This window comes from Salvelinus namaycush, chromosome 8 (genome assembly GCF_016432855.1).
Source record: "Salvelinus namaycush isolate Seneca chromosome 8, SaNama_1.0, whole genome shotgun sequence".
Taxonomy (NCBI): Eukaryota; Metazoa; Chordata; class Actinopteri; order Salmoniformes; family Salmonidae; genus Salvelinus; species Salvelinus namaycush.
In genome coordinates, this window is record NC_052314.1 from 3,179,664 (window position 1) to 3,203,604 (window position 23,941).

The window sequence follows — 23,941 nt, forward strand, 5'->3', positions numbered from 1 at the left end:
TGTAAAATGGCGAATCTTTAAAACTATAATGGTAGATATGTTTTAATATGATAAAAAAACAAACAAACGTGTGACAATTTTGCGTCTAAATAATTAGCTATTCAACACGTCGCAACTATATTGGCACAGGCGTCTGCTCATTCCAAAACCGGTTTATGGTAAACAAACAAAAAATCGTAAACAAAGCTTGTTTCGCTCGCTTGAGCCAAGTAGCTAGCTAACGTTAGCAACTGTTGTATCTGAAGGTAGCATTAGCCAGTTCATGTTCAACCAGATGAGAAATGTGCTAACTTCGTGACAACTATCTACTTGGTGTACATGGAGCAAGTGCAGGCGCGGGCGTCTGCTCATTCCAAAACCGGTTTATGGTAAACAAACAAAAAATCTTAAACATAACTTGTTTCGCTCGCTTGAGCCAAGTAGCTAGCAAGCTAGCTAACGTTAGCAACTGTTGTATCTGAAGGTAGCATTAGCCAGTTCATGTTCAACCAGATGAGAAATTTGCTAACTTCGTGACAACTATCTACTTGGTGTACATGGAGCAAGTGTCCCGTTCCAGCCATGGCTTTGCATAACTTAGTTTTTGTCATTGATGTGGATTATCGGCCGTCAGGACACGTCAATGTCATAAACCATCCACTGAAGCAGGGCATTCTCCGAATTCTGCTTCATTTCGGATATAAGTATGGATTCGAGAAGGTGCGATGGGGTTACAAATTCTGTCAATCAAGAACTGGACGACGCAATGGTAACCTGATATCCAGGGGCTCTGATTTTAAAGAACTACGAGACAAAACTTTTGAAGACTTCGAGGTGGAGTTTCAATTAAAGTTCGATGCAAGTGAGAAGACAATCTCGGCTCAGCCAAGGAATCAACCCACCAGCCCTGCTGCTTCCATACAGAATGCATTGAAAGAAGCTTTGTTGGACTTCCAATGGGACAGACCAGATATCACCTCTCCCACCAAATTGACATTGAGACCCAGGAGAGGTCGAGCGGGTAAAGGAGGCCCGCCTCAACCTGAGGATGAATTGTCAAGCCTGGGGAGAAATGTGTTATTCCTCTTGTCAAGGTGTCCTCACTCCAGGGCAGATTTAGGAGAATATGTGTCCCTCGCTGGAATCCCTTCAGGTGCCAGTCACACAGACGTGTCCGACCGTATCCTACCCAAGGGACTCCATGAAATGTTGGTCCAACGGCAAGTTGTCCTTCACTGGGTGGACAGCACTTCATACGTCCAGGTAAATAGTGACAGTTGCTTTCAAATAACTGGACAAATGTCATTGGGAATCTGTTAAAAGACTTGCTGACCTGTCTTTCTCATTCCAGGTTATGAGAAGTGAGGAGCACTGGGGCGCAGATAGGCTTTCTGAGGTGTTGAGGGAGATGGGTGGTAGAGTGGTCCCCATGGACGCCCTGCTAAACCTGTGCTGTCCTCACAAGCTCTCCAGTGTTCAGTCCCCCGTAGACTCCCCTTCAGATGCCATTTTGAGGAGAGAGACCTTTCCACTCGACTCTAGCATGGGATACCTGTTGTCCTCAGAACGACTGTACCGCCTAGCGTTTCCTGTCCTGGGGGGAGTCCTGAGATGGGGGCAAGGTTTGTGATGCATGGAAGTGAACTGTCATTTGGAAAATCTCCCTCTCTCACTGGATTACTCTCATGACATAACAAAGCTATTATGCCTACACATGTTAACCAAATCACAATAAAAGGCCACACTTGTAAATCTTGTAGTAGTGAATAGTATTCATCATTGATATAAGAGTACAACCATTTGGTTTAACATCAACATGCTGTTTTTCCCCTGTGTGCTGTCTGTCATGTACTCAGGTGATGCTCCACAGAGCTGCAGTGTGACGTTGGAGCCGGTTGCCCTCAGACAGAGGCTCCTCCCAGCCCCCGTGGAGGTGTGTCTGAAAGGGGTCCTTCGGGGCTGGGACGCCCACTCCCTCACAGAGGCGTCCTCCTCAGAGTCCTGGGTGCTGCAGTGTTCCATCAACAACCACACAGACCAGGGCCAAGCTGTCTTCCAACAGCTACTAAGGGAGCTCTCTGCCCAGGCTCTTCACATGGTAATTCTACACCGTAGCGCCAATGTTGCCAGATTCTGTTGACACTTTCCAAATGGGAATAAAACCACCCAATATGGCAATAATGTGTAGGACATAGAAGTACTGTTGTCTTCCTGTTTAGTTGTCAGTGTGTTGTGTTCAATTTGAAACGAGAGGGTTTCATCTAAACTGAAACAAACATCTGACTGTTGTCCGCTGTGTTGTCCATTCCGCTGTGTTGTCCATTCCGCTGTGTTGTCCACTCCGCTCCACAATGGTCATGATGCTCCCAACAGATCAGGCTAATAAGTATCAAAATTATTATTTCACTGTAATGTCAAAATGATCAATGTTTTTGGGGCTAATAACTAGTTTGTTGTCTCCACAGTTTGCAGAGGTGAGTGACGGAGGAGACTTGCCGTGCTCGGCCTTCCTGTCTCCCCTCTCAGCCCTCACGGCTTTGCTCACCGTCCTTCGGCCCAGCGTCGCTTCCGGCTACCACACCCTGACCTTGGATGTCATTGCTCCAGCAGCGGCGGACACCTCCTCAGACCTGCCCGAGGTGGTCAGCAGTGTCCTGGGAGGGTTCTATGACATCATGGAGGGAGATGGAGGTTATGATTGGCTCTGTTTCCTCTGTCTTTATTATCCGCCTTAACATATCTGAGATGACTTGCGACTCGTGGTTACAGTAGGGTCTGACATGACTTGCGACTCATAGTTACAGTAGAATCTGAGATGACTAGTGACTAGTAGTTACAGTAGGGTCTGAGATGACTTGCGACTCGTGGGTACAGTAGGGTCTGAGATGACTTGCGACTCGTGGTTACAGTCGGGTCTGAGATGACTAGCGACTCGTAGTTTCTGTAGGGTCTGAGATGACTTGTGACTCGTAGTTACATTAGGGTCTGATACGACTCGCGACTTGAAGTTACTGTAGGGTCTGAGTTGACTAGTAGTTACAGTAGGGTCTGAGATGACTAGCGACTCGTAGTTACAGTAGGGTCTGAGACGACTCGCGGTGATGGTAGGGTCTGAGACGACTAGTGACTTGTAGTTACAGTAGTGTCTGAGATGACTAGCGACTCGTAGTTACAGTCGGGTCTGAGATGACTAGCGACTCGTAGTTACAGTCGGGTCTGAGATGACTAGCGACTCGTAGTTACAGTAGGGTCTGAGATGACTAGCGACTTGTAGTTACTGTAGGGTCTGAGATGACTAGTGACTCGTAGTTACAGTAGGGTCTGAGACGACTCGCGGTGACGGTAGGGTCTGAGACGACTAGCGACTTGGAGTTACAGTAGTGTCTGAGATGACTAGCGACTCGTAGTTACAGTAGGGTCTGAGATGACTAGCGACTCGTAGTTACAGTAGGGTCTGAGATGACTAGCGACTCGTAGTTACAGTAGGGTCTGAGATGACTCGTAGTTACAGTAGGGTCTGAGATGACTAGCGACTCGTAGTTACAGTAGGGTCTGAGACGACTAGCGACTCGTAGTTACAGTAGTGTCTGAGATGACTAGCGACTTGTAGTTACAGTAGGGTCTGAGATGACTAGCGACTCGTAGTTACATTAGGGTCTGAGACGACTCGCGGTGACGGTAGGGTTTGAGACGACTCGTAGTTACAGTAGGGTCTGAGGCGACTAGTAGTTACAGTAGGGTCTGAGGTGACTAGCGACTCGTAGTTACTTTAGGGTCTGAGATGACTAGCGACTCGTAGTTACAGTAGGGTCTGAGACGACTCGCGGTGACGGTAGGGTCTGAGACGACTCGCGGTGACGGTAGGGTCTGAGACGACTCGCGGTGACGGTAGGGTTTGAGACGACTCGCGGTGACGGGACTCGCGGTGACGGTAGGGTTTGAGACGACTCGCGGTGACGGTAGGGTCTGAGACGACTCGCGGTGACGGTAGGGTCTGAGACGACTCGCGGTGACGGTAGGGTCTGAGACGACTCGCGGTGACGGTAGGGTCTGAGACGACTCGCGGTGACGGTAGGGTCTGAGCGATAGCTCCACCTTGCTTCTGTGGCATTGCTGTCACCTTAATTGTCTGAACTTTTCTTACCTTTTATATCAAATTGAGTTTTCAATTCAATTACAGATCTCCAGAAAATGATTCACTCAATTAGTTTATTGGTGCAGTGTTATCGTAACAGACTGAGTACTGTCCTTCCTCCACAGCTCCTCTAGTTGAGCCCCAGGTTCCTGACTGGGCACAGCAGGAGCTCGGCCATTGGTCCAGCCCACTGACCGCTGGGCTGGTGGAGGGCTGGTTCCCGCACGCTGACCAATCAGGAGTCAGCTCCCACTTAATGGAGTCAATGAGGTATGATTTGCCCTTTTTAATGTTATGTCTGTAATTATGTGTATTTGAAACATCACAATTTCTTAATATTAAATATAATGTCATTGGAACACTGTCGCCTAGTTTTTAAATACATAGATATCTAGGGCCAAATAACAATTTCCCGGTGGTTAGTGTCTTTCCTACACATATATAAAAGTTGCAGCTGAACTGCTTAATCATGACCTTTAAACTATTATTGACTATGTCAATGTCTATGTGTGTGTGTCCAGGCTGCTCCATGCGGTGCCAGAGGGTGAAACCGAGGGTCAGGAAGAGGAGCTGTCGGGCCCTCAGCAGGACTTGGTCATCAGCCTGGCAGAACTCTACCAGAGAATGACCTCCCAGTCCCACAGTGACAAGACGGGGAAGAAACGTAAGGAAACGCCTCAACTGGCTGCATATCCCCCCTCCCTCATATCTCTCAAGACCCCCCCCCCCCCCCCTCAATTGTCAGTGACTTCTGTTTGTATTTTAGAAATGTCTCAATATATTTTTGTACTAATCAGTGAGCGTCTCGTGTGTGAACAGATGGCTTTCGATTCTTCTGTGATACGCCATCGGTGTAGCAGCTCATAACCTACAATGACGAGACACTTATCATGTTGTTCTTCCCCTGCTGAGTGTCTGTCTATTCTCCTGTCGCCTGCAGGGGGCGCCCAGCGCACGCCGGTGAGGCAGAAGATGAAGACTATGAGCCGCTCACTGCAGATGCTGAACGTGGCCCGTCTGAATGTCAAGGCCCAGAAAAGCCAGGCTGGAGAGACTGAGGTGGGGGCGCCGGGGGCTGAGGGCTGCAGGGCACAGGAGAGGCTGGTGAAAAGACGATCAGGAAACGGGGCCAAGACTGGACCCCACGCCCAACGTAAGTGTCTTGTTTGTCTGGCCCAATGCAAGTGTCTTGTCTGTCTGGCCCAACGTAAGTGTCTTGTCTGTCTGGCCCAACGTAAGTGTCTTGTCTGTCTGGCCCAACGTAAGTGTCTTGTCTGTCTGGCCCAACGTAAGTGTCTTGTCTGTCTGGCCCAACGTAAGTGTCTTGTCTGTCTGGCCCAACGTAAGTGTCTTGTCTGTCTGGCCCAACGTAAGTGTCTTGTCTGTCTGGCCCAACGTAAGTGTCTTGTCTGTCTGGCCCAACGTAAGTGTCTTGTCTGTCTGGCCCAACGTAAGTGTCTTGTCTGTCTGGGCCCCACCACAACAACAGGGTTAAGTGTTCTGCTCCCAAAAGGCTAAACCATAGTCTCAGCATGGTTCAGATTCAGCTTTTAATGGTCAAATGATTGATAAGAGGCCTAGTCTCATAATTATTAGACAGCGAAATGAAGATGGGTGTAATACAGAGAATTCAAATAAAACATTTTACTTTTATAGAACAGAGTTGGTTCTTGGTGTTCTATGTAGCATAAGGAATCATGCCAGCTCTGTACTTTCTGTTTATCTTCAATGAATGTTCTGAACATCACACCAGTTAATAACTGTCACAAACTTCCATGCCTGCTCTCCTGTCAGACTTCAAGAGCGAGGCCGAGCTGCTGTCCCACCTGAAGGCCGGCTATGAGAAGACGGTGGCTGAGAGAGACTCCTCCCTCCTCACTGAGGCCCAGCACCTTCTCTCTGCTATCAAGATGTTCCTGAGGCCCAACCCAGACCTGGGGGTAAGACAGACCTGGGGGTAATACGTTCCAGGGGCCCAACCCAGACCTGGGGGTAAGAAAGACGTAGAGAAGAAAATACCTAGTGGACAGGTTCTATTTGAAAATCCTGAAGGTCACTATCTCGTAAAAAAAAGCGTTAAAAAAAATGTTAAAAAGCGTTAAATAAAGCGTAAAAAAACGTAAAAAGGTTCATGTGATGGAATACCTGACTTGACAGGATAAACGGCTAATGTGATGTAATACAAATACGAATTTGTTCTTAACTTAATTGCCTAGTTAAATAAAGGTTACACATACACTAAAACTGATTTATCACGATATTTAACAAGTTAGATGATATGTAAATGCGGATATCGGCCAACCCTAATGCAAGGGTTCCACTTCCTTACGTTCACGTATTCCGTCGGAATACGTCTGACTTCACTCTTTCTCTCTGCCCAGCAGGTCTGGCTCTTCGTCCAACAGAACCTGCTCAAGTCCAGCAAGTCCATCCGCCAGCTTTACAGCAACACTCCTGACGCCGACAGCAAACTCAGAGAGTAAGTAGTGACTGTTAAACATAGTAGTCTCTGGTTTCTAATTATTATTATTATATTGAACAGCAGCTTATGGTCTTCACCGATAAGTGTGATTTTAAATAGAGGATCGTTTTCATCAAGCGCCGAACCAACTGAAACAGACTACCTGGGCTTGTCCAATAAGAAACACTGATTTTTGTTTTTGGTTTCATAATGTTTTACTACGGTTTGCCCTACTGAACACGACCAATTACTAACACTGACATGTTTCTCTCAGGTGCCAGCTGCAGGCGATTCTCAGGTTGGAGATGTGCCGACTCCTCCCCTCTGAGCAGCAGGCCGACACACCGGATGTGGAGGAGACAGTGGAGGAGGTAGGAAATGACTAATCCTAGCCACCTCCACAACCCATCATATTACTTCCTCCAAACAAAACAGAGTCATTTTACAGGCTTTGATTTCTCCTTCCCTCTAACCAGGTGACTGACATGTTAAGGATCATCTCTCTAACCAAAGACCCGGTGTACCTGGCCAAGTTCCTGCAAGATGAAGTCCTCCCTGTGTGAGTTTCTTCCCTTCTCTGAAATCGGACTCAACTTTAGGGGTTGAATCCAGATTAAGGAGATGAGGAAAATAGCTCTATATATAGTTACAATAAAAATAGCGCTATAATTATGCAATATGGCCCGAGGGGGTGTGGTATATGGCCAATATATCATGGCTAAGGGCTGTTCTTAAGCACGACACAACGCGGAGTGCCTGGATACAGCCCTTAGCCGTGGTATATTGGCCATATATCACAAACCCCCGTGGTGCCTTATTGCTATTATAAACTGGTTACCAATGTAATTAGAGCAGTAAAAATACATGTTTTGTCATACCCGTGGTATGCGGTCTAATATACCCTGGCTATCAACATTCAGGGCTCGAACCACCCAGTTTATAAAAAGTTAGAATAAATGGTGTTGTGGGCTGTCAGGTTCCTGACGGCCATCCCTAGGGTCCTAGCAGACGTATACTACAGCCTGGGAACCCAGCTGCCCGCCGCCCTGTCAGCCGTGCTGCCCTCTGACTTCTTCAGCGACGAGTCCGTGACCAAGGACAGCGTCTCCTCTCCTCACCTCTCCACGGCCCTCAGCATGGCCTCCGACTGCGGGGAGCTACAGGAGCTCCGCGACCGCTCCGCCAGCAAGAGGAAGTAAGTTACCTGGGGCCGGAGGCTTTATCTGCTGTGGTGCAGCTGTGTGGATGTGATACAATGACCGTTCTAAGTTGTCTGTTGTTAGTACACTTTCATATAGCCCTCTTTAATGAACCCCTGTTAGTACACAGTCATATAACCCTCTTTAACTAACCCCTGTTGTTAGTACACTTTCGGCTAGGGGGCACTATTTTCACTTCCGGGTGAAAAGTGTGCCCAAAGTAAACTGCCTGCTACTCAGGCCCAGAAGCTAGGATTTGCATATAATAAGTAGATTTGGATAGAAAACACTCTCAAGTTTCTAAAACTGCTAAAATGATGTCTGTGAGTATAACAGAACTTATTTGGCAGGCGAAACCCAGAGGACAAACCATCCAGGATTTTTTTTTTTTTTAGGTCATTCTCTTTTCAATTGGATTTCTATGTGGATCTAGATTTCTAAGGCACTTGCTTGCAGTTCCTATCGCTTCCACTAGATGTCAACAGTCTTTAGAAATTGGTTGATGTTTTTCCTTTGAGAAATGAAGAAGTAGGGCTGTTCAGAACGAGGGTCGAGTCTAGTGTAGTGTTGTGGTTGGGGCGCGTGACCTGAAAGCTCGCTCCACTTTATTTTCGTTCGGTATTGAACACAGTTTATCCCATCATAAATTGTATCGATTATTTACGTTTAAAAATACCTAAAATTGGATGAGGAAAGTTGTTTGAAATGTTTGGATCAGTTTTACAGGTAACTATATTAGATACTTTTTAGTCATGTTGAGCGAGTTGGAACCGGTGTTTTTCTGGATCAAACGCGCCAAATAAGTGGACATTTTGGAGATATAACGACAGAATTTATCGACCAAAATGACCATTTGTGATGTTTAATGGACATATTGGAGTGCCAACAGAAGAAGATCATCTTCAAAGGTAAGGCATGAATTATATTGTTATTTCTGACTTTTGTGTCGAGCCTGGCAGGTTGAAATGTGATTTTCGTGTGTTTGTTTGATGGGGTGCTGTCCTCAGATAATAGCATGGTTTGCTTTCGCCGTAAAGCCTTTTTGAAATCTGACACTGTGGCTGGATTAACAAGAAGTTAATCTTTAAACCAATGTATAACACTTGTGTGATTCATGAATTATTATTATGAGTATTTCTGTTTTTGAATTTGGCGCGCTGCTATTTCACTGGTTTGAGTTGAGTTTATTTTATTTTTACAGGGACGGTGCACATTAAGCAGCGTTTCAGTAAAAGTGCCGGTTTTAGCCAGCCGGCTAATTTTCAACCGCACTCCCTGGGCAGGTTATTGTGTGTGTCAACGGGATTGGCGCGCGAAGGGATCACTAAGAAGTGAACTAACCCTTTAGTACACTTTCATATATCCCTCTTTAACTCACCTCTCTTGTGTTTGAGGAGTGGGAGGCTGACTCGCCATCGCAGCATGACTGAAGCATCCCAGAGTCTACAGATAGAGGTGCCCAGGAAGTCCACCAGAGCGGTGAGCTAAGACGGGATACATTTATTTTATTCTACCACAGCTGTAAAGTCCGATAAAATAGGGTCTCGATCACTGGGTCTTTGTAATATTGATCTTTTGTTCGTCTGAATGGATGTACAGTATGAACTTACTAATCACCCAAATCTTGATCTATCTGTGTCGTATGAACAGGCCAAGCGTAAGATCTGTGTTGCTGTGGAGAAACCAACCGCTGAACCGCCCTCAAAGCAGGCTGCACAAGGTCATTTCCTCCAACTCTGTTAGATCAACAAACTCTTTGTCTCATACACTCAGATTCAGAGTGTCTAATAGTTGCATGTACAGGGTTGCAGGTGTGATTGCAGGGTACAGTGAAAATATTAGAATGTCCATAGGGGAATCAGCAGGTAAGGTAAGTGACCGTTGAGAAGGTGGGGGGGGGGGGGATGTCTGTAGGGGGAAGTTGCAGGAGGGAGGGTGGAACTGGTAGCTGACTAGTGGTGGCTATTCAGCAGCCTGATGGTCTGAGGATAGAAGCTATTGGCCAGTCTGACAGTTCTTGTCATGATGCTAATGTACTGCCCGCGTCTTGAGTGATTGAAGGGCGTGGCTCAGGTGGCTGGAGTCCCTTCTTGGGCCTGCCCTAGGTGTCCTGTAGGGCAGGCAGCCATCTTGTGCTGTAATTGTCAAATTTGAATACCACTTAATTTGGTCTACAGAGGTCACAAAGGTCCGGAGGAACTTGTTCAACCAGGAGACTATGTCCCCTTCCAAGAAGGCCAAGATGCCCAGGAGTCGGTCTGTCTCGGCCGTGGAGGGACTGAAGCATAAAGGCTCCCAGGCAACAGAAGGTGGTGGTAACGACACTGTGTTCCATGATAGTTCAATGTTCCAAGAGCTCAGTAACACAACTTAAAAGGTTTTGTTAGCACCTGAGACTTACAGAGGAAGTCTGCCCTTTCAGATCGACATTCCCTCCTGACCAAAAAGGTGACGGAGACGCCCCTTCATAAGCAGGTGTCCAACCGTCTGCTGCACAGGCAACAGATGGGCAGGTGAGTCCAACATGTTTTTTTTAAATCCTGATTATAAAAGATGTATATATAGAACTAAAATATGAAGGCAACATGTAAAGTGTTGGTCCCATGTTTCATGAGCTGAAAGAGCCCACAAATGTTCCATATGCACAAAAGGCTTATTTATCTTAAATTTTGTGGCCAAATTTATTTACGTCCCTGTCAGGGAGTGTTTCTCCTTTGCCAAGATAATCCATCCACCTGACAGGTGTGGCATATCAAGAAGCTGATTAAACAGCATGATCATTACACAGGTGCACCTTGTGCTGGGGACAATAAGAGGCCACTCTAAAATGTGCAGTTTTGTCACACAACACAATGCCACAGATGTCTCAAGTTGAGGGCGTGTGCAATTGGCATGCTGACTGCAGGAATGTCCACCAGAGCTGATGCCAGAGACTTAAATGGTAATTTCTCTACCATAAGCCGTACGTCCAACCACAGACCACGTGTAACCACGCCAGCCCAGGACTTCCACATCCGGCATCTTCACCTGCGGCATTGTCTGACACCAACCACCTGCACAGCTGATGAAACTGTGGGTTTGCACAACCAATTTCTGAATCCCGGGTTCAACTGTAACAGGCAGATGGCAGACAGCGTGTATGGCGTCGAGTGGGCGAGCGGTTTGCTGATGTCAATGTTGTGAACAGCGTTCCCCGTGGTGGCGGTGGGGTTATTGTATGGGCAGGCATAAGCTACGGACAACAAACACGATTGCATTTTATCAATGCCAATTTGAATGCACAGAGATATCGTGACGAGATTCTGAGGCCCATGGTCTTGCCATTCATCCACTGCCATCACCTCATGTTTCTGCATGATAATGCACAGCCACACGTCGCAAGGATCTGTACACAATTCCTGGAAGCTGAAAATGTCCCAGTTCTTCCATGGCCTGCATCCTTACCAGACATGTCACCCATTGAGCATGTTTGGGATGCTCTGGATCGAAGTGTACGACAGCGTATTCCGGTTCCCGCTAATATCCAGCAACTTCTTACAGCCATTTGAAAAGGAGTGGGACAACGTTCCATAAGCCACAATCAACAGCCTGATCAACTCTATGTGAAAGATGTCACGCTGCTTGAGGCAAATGAGTCACACCAGATACTGACTTGGTTTTCTTATCCTTTTTTTTTTTTTTAAGGTATCTGAAACCAATAGATGTAATTCTGTATGACCCCTGTCATGTGAAATCCGTAGATTAGGGCCTAATGAATTTATTCTAATTGACTGATTTCCTTATATGAACTTTAACTCGTTAAACTTTTTGAAATTGTTGTGTTTTATATTTTTGTGTATATTTCCGCACAATGAGGTTGGAATAATTCTATGAAATTCTAAAAATGAGAATACCTTTTTAGTGTAAGAGCTGTTTGAAAAGACTGCCTGAAATGACTGCCTGTTTTGTTGGTATGGCGTTTTGGCCTGCCTGGGTCCATAGACCAGGCGGTAAATTAGTTAATAGACCAATAAGAAAGAGTTTCAAACCTCTCTGCCAATAACAGCTAGTTTTCCCCTCTCCACTCAGACCACTTCTAGTAAAATTATGTTTTGACAAATTGCTAAGAAGCAATTTTTTTTCTTGTTGACCATTGTTTTAAATTACAATCACAGTAAACTAACTATTTGTTACCCAGAAATTATTTGATATTGAGATTACAAGAGGGAAAAAACTGCTTTTAATATGAACTAGTATGAATTAACTAGTATACTAGTGTTGATTTAACTAGTATTGATTGACAAATTAATACTAGTTAATACGAGTTATTCATTTACTTTGATTCATATATGAAAAAAGGGAGTTTTGCATCGTTGGCAGTGCAAATGGCTCATAATTTGCCTTGTTGTATTAGTTTAACATTTTGATTTGTTTAGGAAAAGTTATTACTGTAACTGAATTGGTAGCAGTACATTTTGGGGACGATAGTGGATAAGCGAAATGTCCTGTCTGTTTGATTTGTCAGGAGGTCTGTCCCGACAGACGAGTGCATCGTTGAGGAGTCGCCAGTGAAGCCTCTAGAAGGTCAGTGACTGGTGCTAAGAGTCTACATGAAACGGTCAATGTCCTGTGCACATTTCTGAGATGCTCATAAACGTTTTTAATATCAACCACATCAACAATGCAATTGTATAAGTTGATAAATAGGGGTTTTAATAGTTTTAAAATGACAATATAAAAGACATGAAAAATTATATTTATAACAGACTTGAGGAGGAGTCCAAGATTGGAGAAGTTTGCCAGGAGACATTCCAGTTTCTACTCAAGCTCCCAGCCTCGTTCCCGCAACCTGGACAAAGCTCTCTCCTCTCAGCTCCCGCTCAGTGACAGCAAAATAGGTAGGTTGACTAAACACCATTATTTCATGTGTATCCGTATAGTTACCACCGTTCAATATTCTGTGGAGTCTTTCAGCTGACACATATTGACATCATTGATCATTCAATTTCTGTAGGTGTGGTAAACCTGCGGTCAGTACGGTCTCCAGTACGTCTTCTGTTTGAAGCCACACAGTCCACATCCAGCTGGAGGCAGTTGTCTAACTCTGATGCCTTCCAGGTAACTCCATCTCGTTGAACCTCTTCAGATGTCATGCAGTGCATTCTGGAAGTATTCAGACCCCTTCACTTTTTCCATATTTTGTTACGTTACAGCCTTATTCTAAAATGGATAAAAACATATTTTTAATCCTCATCAATCTATACACAATACCCCCCCCCCCCATAAATTAAATTAGTAATTTTTGCACCTTTTATAAAAAATAACAGAAATACCTTATTTACATAAGTATTCAGACCCTTTGCTATGTATTTTGTGTTTATTATGGATCCCCATTAGCTGCTGCCAAGGCAGCAACTTCTCTTCCTGAGGTCTGGCAACATTAAGGCAGTTTATACAATTTTAAAAACCATAAGGAGACTCAAAATTGAGCTCAGGTGTATCCTGTTTCCATTGGTCATCCTTGAGATGCTTCTATGATTTGGAAAGGCACACACCTGTCTATATAAGGTCCCACAGTTGACAGTGCATGTCAGAGCAAAAAACCAAGCCATGGGGTCGAAGGAGTTGTCTCTGAGACAGGATTGTGTTGAGGCACAGATCTGGTAGAAGGGTACCTAAACAGTAAAGGCCCCCAAGAACACAGTGGCCTCCATCAAATGGAATACGTTTGGAACCACCAGAACTCTTCCTAGAGCTGGCCGTGCAGCCGAACTGAGCAATCGTAGGAGAAGGGCCTTTGTCAGAGAGCTCTGACAGAGCTCCAGAGTTCCTCTGTGGAGATGGGAAAACCTTCCAGAAGGACAACCATCTCTGCAGCACTCTGCCAATCAGGCCTTTATGGTAGAGTAGCCAGACGGAAGCCACTCCTCAGTAAAAGGCACATGACAGCCTGCTTGGAGTTTGGCGATAGGCACCTAAAGGACTCTGACCGTGAGAAACAAGATTCTCTGGTCTGATGAAACCAAACTATTTGGCCTGAATGCCAATGCCTGGCACCGCTTATCACCTGGCCAATACCATACCTACAGTGAAGCATGGTGGTGGCAGCATCATACTGTGGGGATGTTTTTCAGCTGCAGGGACTGGGAGACTAGTCGGTATGGAGTGGAAAGATGAACAGAGCAAAGTACAGAGAGATCCTTGGTGATAACCTGCTCCAGAGCGCTCAGGACTTCAGACTGGGGCGAAGGTTCACCTTCCAACAGGACAACGACCCTAAGCACACAGCCAAGAGAACGAAGGAGTGGCTTTGGGACAAGTCTCAATGTCCTTGCGTGGCCCAACCATATCCTGGACTTGAACCCGATTTTGAAAATTCTCACAAGCAAAGAATAGCTATGCTGATTTTAACTTGTGATACTTATTGGAAATACTTGCTTGGTTTTCCTTTTCAGAGTCCAAATAATACCCCCACAAACTCACCTGGTAGACACCATAGGTCTGCTAGAGGGAGCAAGACACCTCAGACCCCCAGAACACCTAAGAACTTCAGGTCCTCCAGGGTCCAGAGTTACTCGGTCACAGATAGCCAGATGGCAGGGCCCTCTCACGGGCAGGGTGGCATGGCCCTGAGGGGCAGCCCTTTCAGATCCCCAGCCAGGAGGAGCCTGGTGCTGGAGACGCCCCAAAAGGAGAGCCCTCTGAAGGGCATCCTGAGGACTCCGGTCAAGACATTACTGGAACGTCTGTCTCCCATCGGCCCTAGCCTGCTCCAGAGCCCACCCTGCTCCAGAACGCCCAGGAAGCACGTCACCTGGTCCCCGTCTCCTCAGAAACTTAGCGTCGCGGAGACTAACACACCCTTCAAGGTGCCTGAGTCACCTCACCTTTCCACCCGACGTTCTCCAAGGCTGTTGATGAACACACCCGACAAGTTCTGCAGTCCGCTCAAGAGTCCCAGCAGCAAACAGGCGATATCTAAAACTCCAGAAAAAGTAGTACAGAGATCGCACAGAATTTCCCCCCAAGCGTCTCTGTCCAGGATTCTGGACAATTCTGCTGCAGGTGGCGTTGAGGTGACGCCAGAGAAAAGTGGACGTCCGAGGTCTTCCAAACGGCTTATGGGAAAGTTCAACACACCTGTTAAGAATGAGCAGGACCTCCCTCATGGTACTCAGAAACACCACTCTTCTGACCACCCACCCACTCCCACCACCACAACCCCCAGGAAATCTCTGAGACCTGCCCACGGCATGCTCACACCCTCTGGAGGAACCCCTGTTGAAGAATCTCTCTCCATGCCTCCGCACCAAGGCATGCTCACACCGACGAAAAGGACCTCAGGATTGTCAAGGTCCGTAACGTCACCAAAGACTTCTGTCAAAACCCAACTGAATAAAACGACTGTTGTCACCACCTCTTCAGCTAAATGTTTGACCAGGACTAGCTCTGGCCAGGGTGTGCAAGCTAAAACCAGGCAGAACCTGATATCCCTGTCCAATGAGAGTTTAACTGTAGTAGCAGCCAGCACGGATCTTACGAGTAAGGAAACCAGTGACACCGTGTCCAGCGGAAATGTGCCGTTGGACTTCCACGAGAGGGAGCCGTCTTCCCAGGCCTTGGGGGGAGAGATGGGGGCCAGCTCCCATCAGCTTGACTCTTCCCAGTTCAGCACCACCTCAGAGGACGAGAGCATCGACATCTCCGAGGCCAAAGTGGTCATGACCCAAATCACTGACGGCCTCAAGATGAACATATCCTTCTCCAGGAAACCCTCAAAGACCAACAACCAAGTCTTCCAGTTCACCGGAGCCTCTACCAAACAGCCAATACCCGCAGAAACCACTAAACCTGGGAGAAGCTATGGTTTCCGCCAGACCCCTGACCGCCAGCAGAGGGAAGCGGCAGTCCGTTGGGGGTACTCCACTGAACCATCTCGGTTCTCCACCCCCAGGACTTCAGGAACCACCACAAGTTGCAAGAAGGAGCTCGTCACCCCGAACCTCCTAACGTACAAAGTGGAGCTGGAGATGCAAGCGTCGGGGCTGCCCAAGCTTAAGTTAAAGCGCATGAACTCTTTCAATGCCGGAGATGGGGCTGCAGGGTCTCCGACTCCCACTGGCAGTATGAACCTCCCCCACACGGACAGCCCTCTTGCGCTCTGCTCCAAACACAGAGACGCCAGTCACGTCTCGCCATCGCTATGCACCCACGGCACTCCCGCCAAGGGCACTCCGGGGAAAGGGGGCTTCCAGACGTACATCTGCCAGTCCTACACCCCCACGCGCCACCCCGCAGGGACCATATCCCCCCTGGGCACAGCTGAGCTCATCCCCCTGACCCCGTCCCCCCAGAGCATGGGGAGGTCCACCCCAGAGAGCCTCAACAGCTGGCCCCGCAAGAAGAGGGCTCGGCCTGGGGTGGTGGGGGGCCAGCAGCGGGGACTGAAGGAGGAGCACCTGCTAGATGGGCTGGAGATGTTGGATGAGGCAGAGCTGGAGGGAATTTACAGACTGAAGGAGACGGAGGAGTCTGACGCACTACTACTGGCTCCCACGTCCAGCCAGTTTACCAGGTCCTCCCCTGGTAAGAGAGCAGGCTCTCCTCTGGACCAGCTGGAGGACATGGACTGGATGGAGAGCCAGGTTCAGCAGGCTGAAGGTGCCGAACCTCTGAAAGATGAAGATTCCGTCATGGCCACTGGAACTGTTCACTGTGAGTTTTTATTAATTGAATTTATTCATATGATTCCTCTAATGGTGAACTTTTCATCTGTTTATTGATTAGTAATAGTTGATTTTTGTTTGTTGGTTTGATTGATTATCTTTAGCAGTGGTAACACCCCCGAGCTCTAAGGTGAGGAAGCCAGTGTCTGCCAGTGGGATTCTAGCCCTCACTCAGTCGCCCATGTTATTCAAGGGGAAGGCAGGTTCTGCCACCAAGAGAACTCATCATTTTATAGGTGAGATTATTATCAGGATTATTTTGCTGTATTGTATGTTTATTATTCTACAACCACTGTTTTGTTCGTAATATCTCAGCTAGTAATTTTAAAATATGCCATTTTAGTTCAGAAAAGGCAAAATGATGTGTAAAGAAATGTACATCTGATTGTCTTTTTAGATGAAGCCCATTCTCAGAAGAAGGAGTTTGAGTTGGAACGCTCTCCCTTCAGCCAGCCCCCCAGGCGGTCAACTACAAGAAACACCTACAGTAGGAAGAGACTGCTGGACTGACCTGGCCTGGACTGGATTGAACTGGACTAGCCTGGCCTGGACTCGCCAGGACTAACATAGCAGTCACCCTGTCAGACTTCTTTCAACCCAGCAGCAGTTTTGTAAGGTATTCTTTAAACAGGGGGCCCAAATGTTGATTATTTCATATGAAGCCTCAGAAAAAAAGCTCTGCCCACAACCTATCCCAAGAGAACATCTTTGAACACTTGGATTTTTCTCCAACCCTGGGTTGATGGCTGGTTCCTTTGGTTTGGGATGTGTACGACTGAAGTACTTGCATGGGATATTTGTGACTTTTTTTTCTCCCCTCTTTGGATCAAAAGCGTTAGTTGAACCATATTACAATCAAGTCACATCATGAACGTTTCAGCGATTTATGGTTCTTAATGTTTATTTATTGGCTAGTTTGTTGGTAGATTTTTTTTGTCACCAATACTACTTTTCCGTAAAAGGGAAAATATGTACGTATGTTTATATATTGAAATTATTTTGTAAATAAAAGCTTAACTCTTTTAAATAAAGCAATTAACATTGCTAATTTGACTGTTTTTAAAACAAATGATTTGTACTGTATTATTTGTATACTTAGATTAAGGAAAGTTACCCATAACTGGGCTGAAATGGACACCTGCTCGTCCAACATCTCATTCCAAAATCAAGGGCATTAATATGGAGTTGGTTCCCCCTTTGCTGCTATAACAGCCTCCACTCTTCTGGGAAGGCTTTCCACTAGATGTTGTAACATTGCTGCGGGGACTTGCTTCCAATTCAGCCACGCGCATTAGTGAGGTCGGGCACTGATATTGGGCGATCAGGCCTGGCTTGCAGTCGGTGTTCCAGGCCAGTCAAGTTCTTCCACACCGATCTCGAAAAACCATTTCTGTATGGACCTCGCTTTGTGAATGGGGACATTGTCATGCTGAAACAGGAAAGGGCCTTCCCCAAACTGTTGCCACAAAGTTGAAAGCACAGAATTGTCTTGAATGTCATTGTATGCTGTAGCTTTAAGATTTCCCTTCCCTGGAACTAAGGGTCTAGCCCGAACCATGAAAAACAGACACAGACCATTATTCCTCCTCCACCAGACTTTACAGTTGACACTATGCATTGGGACAGGTAGCATTCTTCTGGCATCCGTCAAACCTAGATTCGTCCATCGTACTGCCAGATGGTGAAGCGTGATATCACTTCAGAGAATCCAGCAGTCCACTACTCCAGAGTCCAATGGTGGCGAGCTTTACACCACTCCAGCATTGCACATGGTGATCTTAGGCTTGTGTGCGGCTGCTCGGCCATGGAAAGCAATTTCATGAAGCTCCCGACGAACAGTCCTTGTGCTGACGTTGCTTCCAGAGGCAGTTTGGATCTCGGTAGTGAGTGTTGCAACCCAGGACAGACAATTTTTACCCACTAAGCCCTTCAGCACTCGGTGGTCCCGTTCTGTGAGCTTGTGTGGCCTACCACTTCTCGGCTAAGCCATTGTTGCTCCTAAATGTTTCCACTTCACAATAACAGCACTTACAGTTGACCGGAGAAGCTTGAGCAGGACAGAAATTTGACGAACGGCACTGTTGGAAAGGTGGCATCCTATGATGGTGCCACGTTGAAAATCACAGAGCTCTTCAGTAAGGCCATTCTACTGCCAATGTTTGTCTATGGAGATTGCATGGCGGTGTGCTCGATTTTATACACCTGTCAGCAACGGGTATGGCTGAAATAGCCAAATCCACTCATTTTAAGTGTTGTCCACATACTTTTGGCCATAGTGTAATCGTTTTATCTTTAAATTTCAAGATTGTTTGTGGTCGATTTTATATTTTAAAGTATTTGAAATACCTTTTCACAAAACAATATAAAATAGTTTACCATATATAATAAGATATTTAAGTTATTTGAATTAAATAAAATGTGAAAAACTAAAACCACAATTATTAGTGTTTATTAAACATATATAAGTAACCTTCTTTATCGTTAGAATCCCCCCCCAATGTTCATTGATCACTGAATGTTCAGTATGTGACTGACCAGGTATCAAGTCTGGGTTGTTGACACTATTCAAGATTGTGCTAGCCTACTTGGCTAAAGGTAAGGCCACACTGAGACGCATGAACGTGGATGAAGTCGAAAATTACATGGGGATAGACCTGCATCATTATCTCCTTTTTTCCCCAGATTATTTGCATACTTAACAAAGGTGGACATATTGTGTGTTTTTGCATAAACAATCATGTTAGTTGTTATTCATCCAGCAACCGATAACTTCCATTGAAAAAAAACTTGTCTCAATACAGATTTTTACAGACACAAAATCTCAATGTGGCCATAATCAAAAACCTAGGCGTTAGCTCTGGGAACTAAAATTAGTCATTCGTTTTCCGGCAAGAGTACTCATGCAAGTCATCGTGCAAACTAAAATGGTTATAGTTGAAGTCGGAAGTTAACACACCTTAGTCAAATATATTTAAACTCAGTTTTTCACAATTCCTGACATTTAATCCTAGTAGAAATTCCCTGTCTTAGGTCAGTTAGGATCACCATTTTATTTTAAGAATGTGAAATGTCAGAATAATAGTAGAGAGTGATTTATTTCCGCTTTTATTTATTTATTCACAATCCCAGTGGGTCAGAAGTTTACATACACTCAATTAGTATTTGGTAGCATTGCCTTTAAATTGTTTAACTTGGGTCAAACGTTTCGGGTAGCCTTCCTCAAGCTTCCCACAATAAATTGGGTGAATTTTGGCCCATTCCTCCTGACAGAGCTGGTGTAACTGAGTCAGGTTTGTAGGCCTCCTTGATCGCACACACTTTTTCAGTTCTGCCCCAAAAAAAATCCACAGGATTGAGGTCAGGGCTTTGTGATGGCCACTCCAATACCTTGACTCTGTTGTCCTGCAGCCATTTTGCCACAACTTTGGAAGTACGCTTGGGGTCGTTGTCCAATTTGGAAGACCCATTTGTGACCAAGCTTTAACTTCCTGACTGATGTCTTGATGTTGCTTCAATATATCCACATAATTTTCCTGCCTCATGATGCCATCTATTTTGTGTGCACCAGTCCCTCCTGCAGCAAAGCACCCTCACAACATGATGCTGTCACCCCCGTGCTTCACGGTTGGGATGGTGTTCTTCGGCTTGCAATCCTCATCCTTTTCCCTCCAAACAAAACGATGTTCATTATGGCCAAACAGTTCTATTTTTGTTTCATCAGACCAAAGGACAGTTCTCAAAAAAGTATGATCTTTGTCCCCATGTGCAGTTGTAAACCGTATTCTGGGTTTTTTATGGTTGTTTTGGAGCAGTGGCTTCTTCCTTGCTGAGCGGCCTTTCAGGTTATGTCGATATAGGACTCGTTTTACTGTGTATATAGATACTTTTGTACCTGTTTCCTCCAGCATCTTCACAAGGTCCTTTGCTGTTGTTCTGGGATTGATTTGCACTTTTCGCACCAAAGTACGTTCATCTCTAGGAGACAGAACGCGTCTCCTTCCTGAGCAGCATGACGGCTGCGGGGTCCATGGTGTTTATACTTGCTTACTATTGTTTGTACAGATGAACGTGGTACTTTCAGGCATTTGGAAATTGCTCCCAAGGATGAACCAGACTTGTGGAGGTCTACATTTTTTTTTCTGAGGTCTTGGCTGATTTCTTTTGATTTTCCCATGATGTCAAGCAAAGAGGCACTGAGTTTGAAGGTAGGCCTTGAAATACATCCACAGGTACACCTCCAATTGACTCACATTATGTCAATTAGCCTATCAGAAGGTTCTAAAGCCATGACATCATTTTCTGCAATTTTCCAAGCTGTTTAAAGGCACAGTCAACTGAGTCAACATCTCCCTTTATGTAAACTTCTGACCCACTGGAATTGTGATACAGTGAAATAATCTGTCTGTAAACAATTGTTGGAAAAATGACTTGTGTCATGCACAGAGTAGATGTCCTAACCAAAACTATAGTTTGTTAACAAGAAATTTGTGGAGTGGTTGAGAAACAAGTTTTAATGACTCCAACCTAATTGTATGTAAACTTCCGACTTCAACTGTATGTTCTGAACCACTTTTTGTCATTCCCAGTTTTAATTTCTGTACCTGTAACAATTTTTCAAACAAGATACAAGTTAGGCCTATTATTTATAACAATTTTAGTTCAGAGTCTCCATCACTGGACCCAGTGGATGGGCAGTAAACCTGTCAGGGTGTTTTCTTTTGTATTTTTTGTTTTGTTCTTACCTTATCAGCAGGTATATTTGATAAAAGGCACCTGATAGTCTAACTCTGAAATCACCGTTTCCTGTTCAAAGGTCAGAGCTGTAAAGTACATCTCCCTTTATCTTCCAACTCTAGTGAGTGACGCAAACGGACCTTGGTCGGCTCTGTTTTCGTAGACTGTATAGACCCCATTAGTCATGTGTATATGTGTGTGTCTCAGGTGAACTGGTAGGCGTTAGTCGTGTGTGTAGGCACAATCAACTCTAAGGGAGATAAGGAGCCACCACGCCTCACGGGGCTGCCAAAGGCATCAATGGGCAGTACCATCCAGTAACTGAAACAAGGTGAGTACTCCAAGAAGGTGAGACTATCCTACAAATATTTCACATCTGTAGTGTGTCACATAAAACTTAATGTATAAATGCTTTACACATTTTAATAATTGGTTTGCCATGAATGTTAACTCAATTACCAGACCATATTATGATATTTTTAACAATGTATTATTTATTGCAGTTTTGTCATTCAGTAGGAGACTGCTGTTTTACAGAATTATTCCACATAAGAGACTGCTGATTGCTAAATTGTAATGCATATGTTATGCAATCATTCCTCCTGCGATGGAAATGCTTGTATAAAGAAACTTCTCTTGCATAATTTCCTCCTGTGTACTTTGATCAGATATTTCCTCATTTCATGTCTTGATCACTGAATTATCCCCTGCTAAATAGTCCTACCTAAAAGTCGCCCTCAGAATACAGTATTGCAATAATCTTGCCTTGACCTTTCAGTTGAATTAGGCATGTGGCTGAATAGGGACGTGTACATCTTTAAACGTTTTGTATCTCAAAAGAAATATATTTAGGCACTATAGTTGTCCTTGGTTTCCTTGCAAAAAGTCAGAGCGCCTTTCTAAACTCTTCGTTCCTGCGATGTATGCTGACTGGTCCAAATTAGACTATTGTGTAATTGCGCAAACGCCAATAGCATACTGTAGGTTTTGTTGGTTTGGGTTAATAAAGCATAATGTTTGTCATATTCCAATTTATTGATAAAATAATTTGATAAACCAATTATGAAAATGCCAAGAGTATCATCGAGTTGTTCTAATTTGACTTTTAAGGATTAAATCGTTAGCGTTACTACACCCACCCATAACGCGTTGCATTGTTACTTGGGTGTCTAGTTATTGGACGTTTGTCCGTGAGCAATGTTACCTCTAGAACGTTAAAGCGCAAACTTCCAGCGCGCGTTTACTAAGTGAACGCTGTGGCTGTACTCGCTTTAAATTAGTTCTACCAGTGGCCAAGTAGGATACTGTGCCTATTTGATCATAATGTAGGCCTAACAGAGTGGCCTACCATCAAAAACAATGGAGAAAATGCATCCCATAGCATTTTTAAATGGAAATAGCTGTTCTATCATTCAGCCAACACTAGAAGTCAATGTGTGGTGTTCAATGAGACTACATTCCATGAGACTTTTGGGGGAAAAAACGTGCAGGACTGGACATTAACCTGTTTATCCACTGGTCCTTCAGACCAGGTGACAAAAAATGTTGTGTTTGATGCAAGAAACCACTTTACAAAATAAAATGCATTATTATTCCCATACCATTATTACAGAGAATCAGACAAATTATGCTACCCTCTGCCTATTGGTTGCTTAGCTTATTCAACCCTTGTCTTAAAATACAACACTGCCCCTTCAAGACTATTTTCTTTTTATCTCTTTACCTGACTCACTTTTTGAAGATGTCTAGAAATGTATACGTTTTGTGCTCTTGTAGGAAGCAATCACTCACCTATTGCTGACTACAAATGATCTATAACTGGGATAATAACTCATTAGATGGATATAATATGGCCAATATACCAAGGCTGAGGGCTGTATCCAGGCACTCTGCTTTGTGTCTTGCGTAAGAACAGCCCTTAGCCGTGGTATATTGGCCATATACCACACCTCATTCTACCTTATTGCTTAAATAGGCCTACTGCAGCTCTGATTGGCTATGCATTATAGGCCTACTTCAGCTATGATTGGCTATGCCGCACGGTCTTTGTAGAGTACGGGCAGCAATAGAAACCTAGTCCTATGCTTCTGCCTACAGTACAACACAACGTCTTGCATAGTTAGTTTTCTTTCAGTATGTTGCATTGAAAGTGGCCAATATTGCATTGATTTGATCACAATTGCCACAGTAGAGGGAAACATTGTGCTTCTCTCAGTGGGCTGATATTTCTTCTGCGCTCTGTATAACAGTCCTGGGGTAGCTGCTCCGGGCAAGTGCGCGGCAGTCTCGGGGCTACTGCGCAGTTTAGAGGGAACATAGTGTGGTAGCCTACTTGTTCTAATTGAGTTTGACAAAATGTGTTATGTTTAATTTGACATTTCTAATTTAATATTTCTCAATTCAATAGTGTTTCATGAACACAATTAAATTATGTCGATCTGTAATAATTTAATGGAAAAAATATATATATATTATAAATATTTCCAGTAGGACTAACAACTGTCCAGCATTGAATTAAGTAGGCTGGCGTGTATGGGAATTGAGAGCGTTTTGAAAGGAGGGGTGAAATACACACGGACTTCAGCAAATGCTGCTATAGCCTAGTCTAGCCGCTTCGTCTGTTGCTGCATTCACTTGGATCCCTCAGCATTCACACCACGCGTCGGTCTCCTCCTCCAGTCTCACTCATCTTATCCTCTCTGATTTTCCTCCTTTCCTTTTTAGACTC

General features: G+C 45.0%; 1 protein-coding gene across 1 annotated transcript; it reads left to right on the forward strand.

The window, feature by feature from the left end:
- Positions 1-17,539, forward strand: ticrr (TopBP1-interacting, checkpoint, and replication regulator). The gene is made up of 22 exons (XM_038999141.1): positions 1-1,242; positions 1,331-1,601; positions 1,836-2,077; positions 2,445-2,670; positions 4,240-4,384; positions 4,636-4,778; positions 5,055-5,267; positions 5,909-6,054; positions 6,499-6,593; positions 6,850-6,946; positions 7,052-7,134; positions 7,552-7,770; positions 9,169-9,253; positions 9,425-9,494; positions 9,952-10,083; positions 10,197-10,287; positions 12,279-12,337; positions 12,520-12,651; positions 12,768-12,871; positions 14,209-16,468; positions 16,584-16,715; positions 16,877-17,539. Exons 1-22 carry the CDS (start codon positions 562-564, stop codon positions 16,987-16,989), a joined length of 5,739 nt encoding a protein of 1,912 aa, XP_038855069.1. The 5' UTR covers positions 1-561; the 3' UTR covers positions 16,990-17,539.
- The last annotated feature ends 6,402 nt before the right edge of the window (positions 17,540-23,941 follow it).

Bases quoted from the DNA above. Each gene is read 5' to 3' on its own strand.
- ticrr (XM_038999141.1), top strand. From the start codon at position 562: ATGGCTTTGCATAACTTAGTTTTTGTCATTGATGTGGATTATCGGCCG. The intron at 2,671-4,239 runs GTTATGATTGGC...CTTCCTCCACAG, and splicing joins CATCATGGAGGGAGATGGAG to CTCCTCTAGTTGAGCCCCAG. The intron at 9,495-9,951 runs GTCATTTCCTCC...TTTGGTCTACAG, and splicing joins CTCAAAGCAGGCTGCACAAG to AGGTCACAAAGGTCCGGAGG.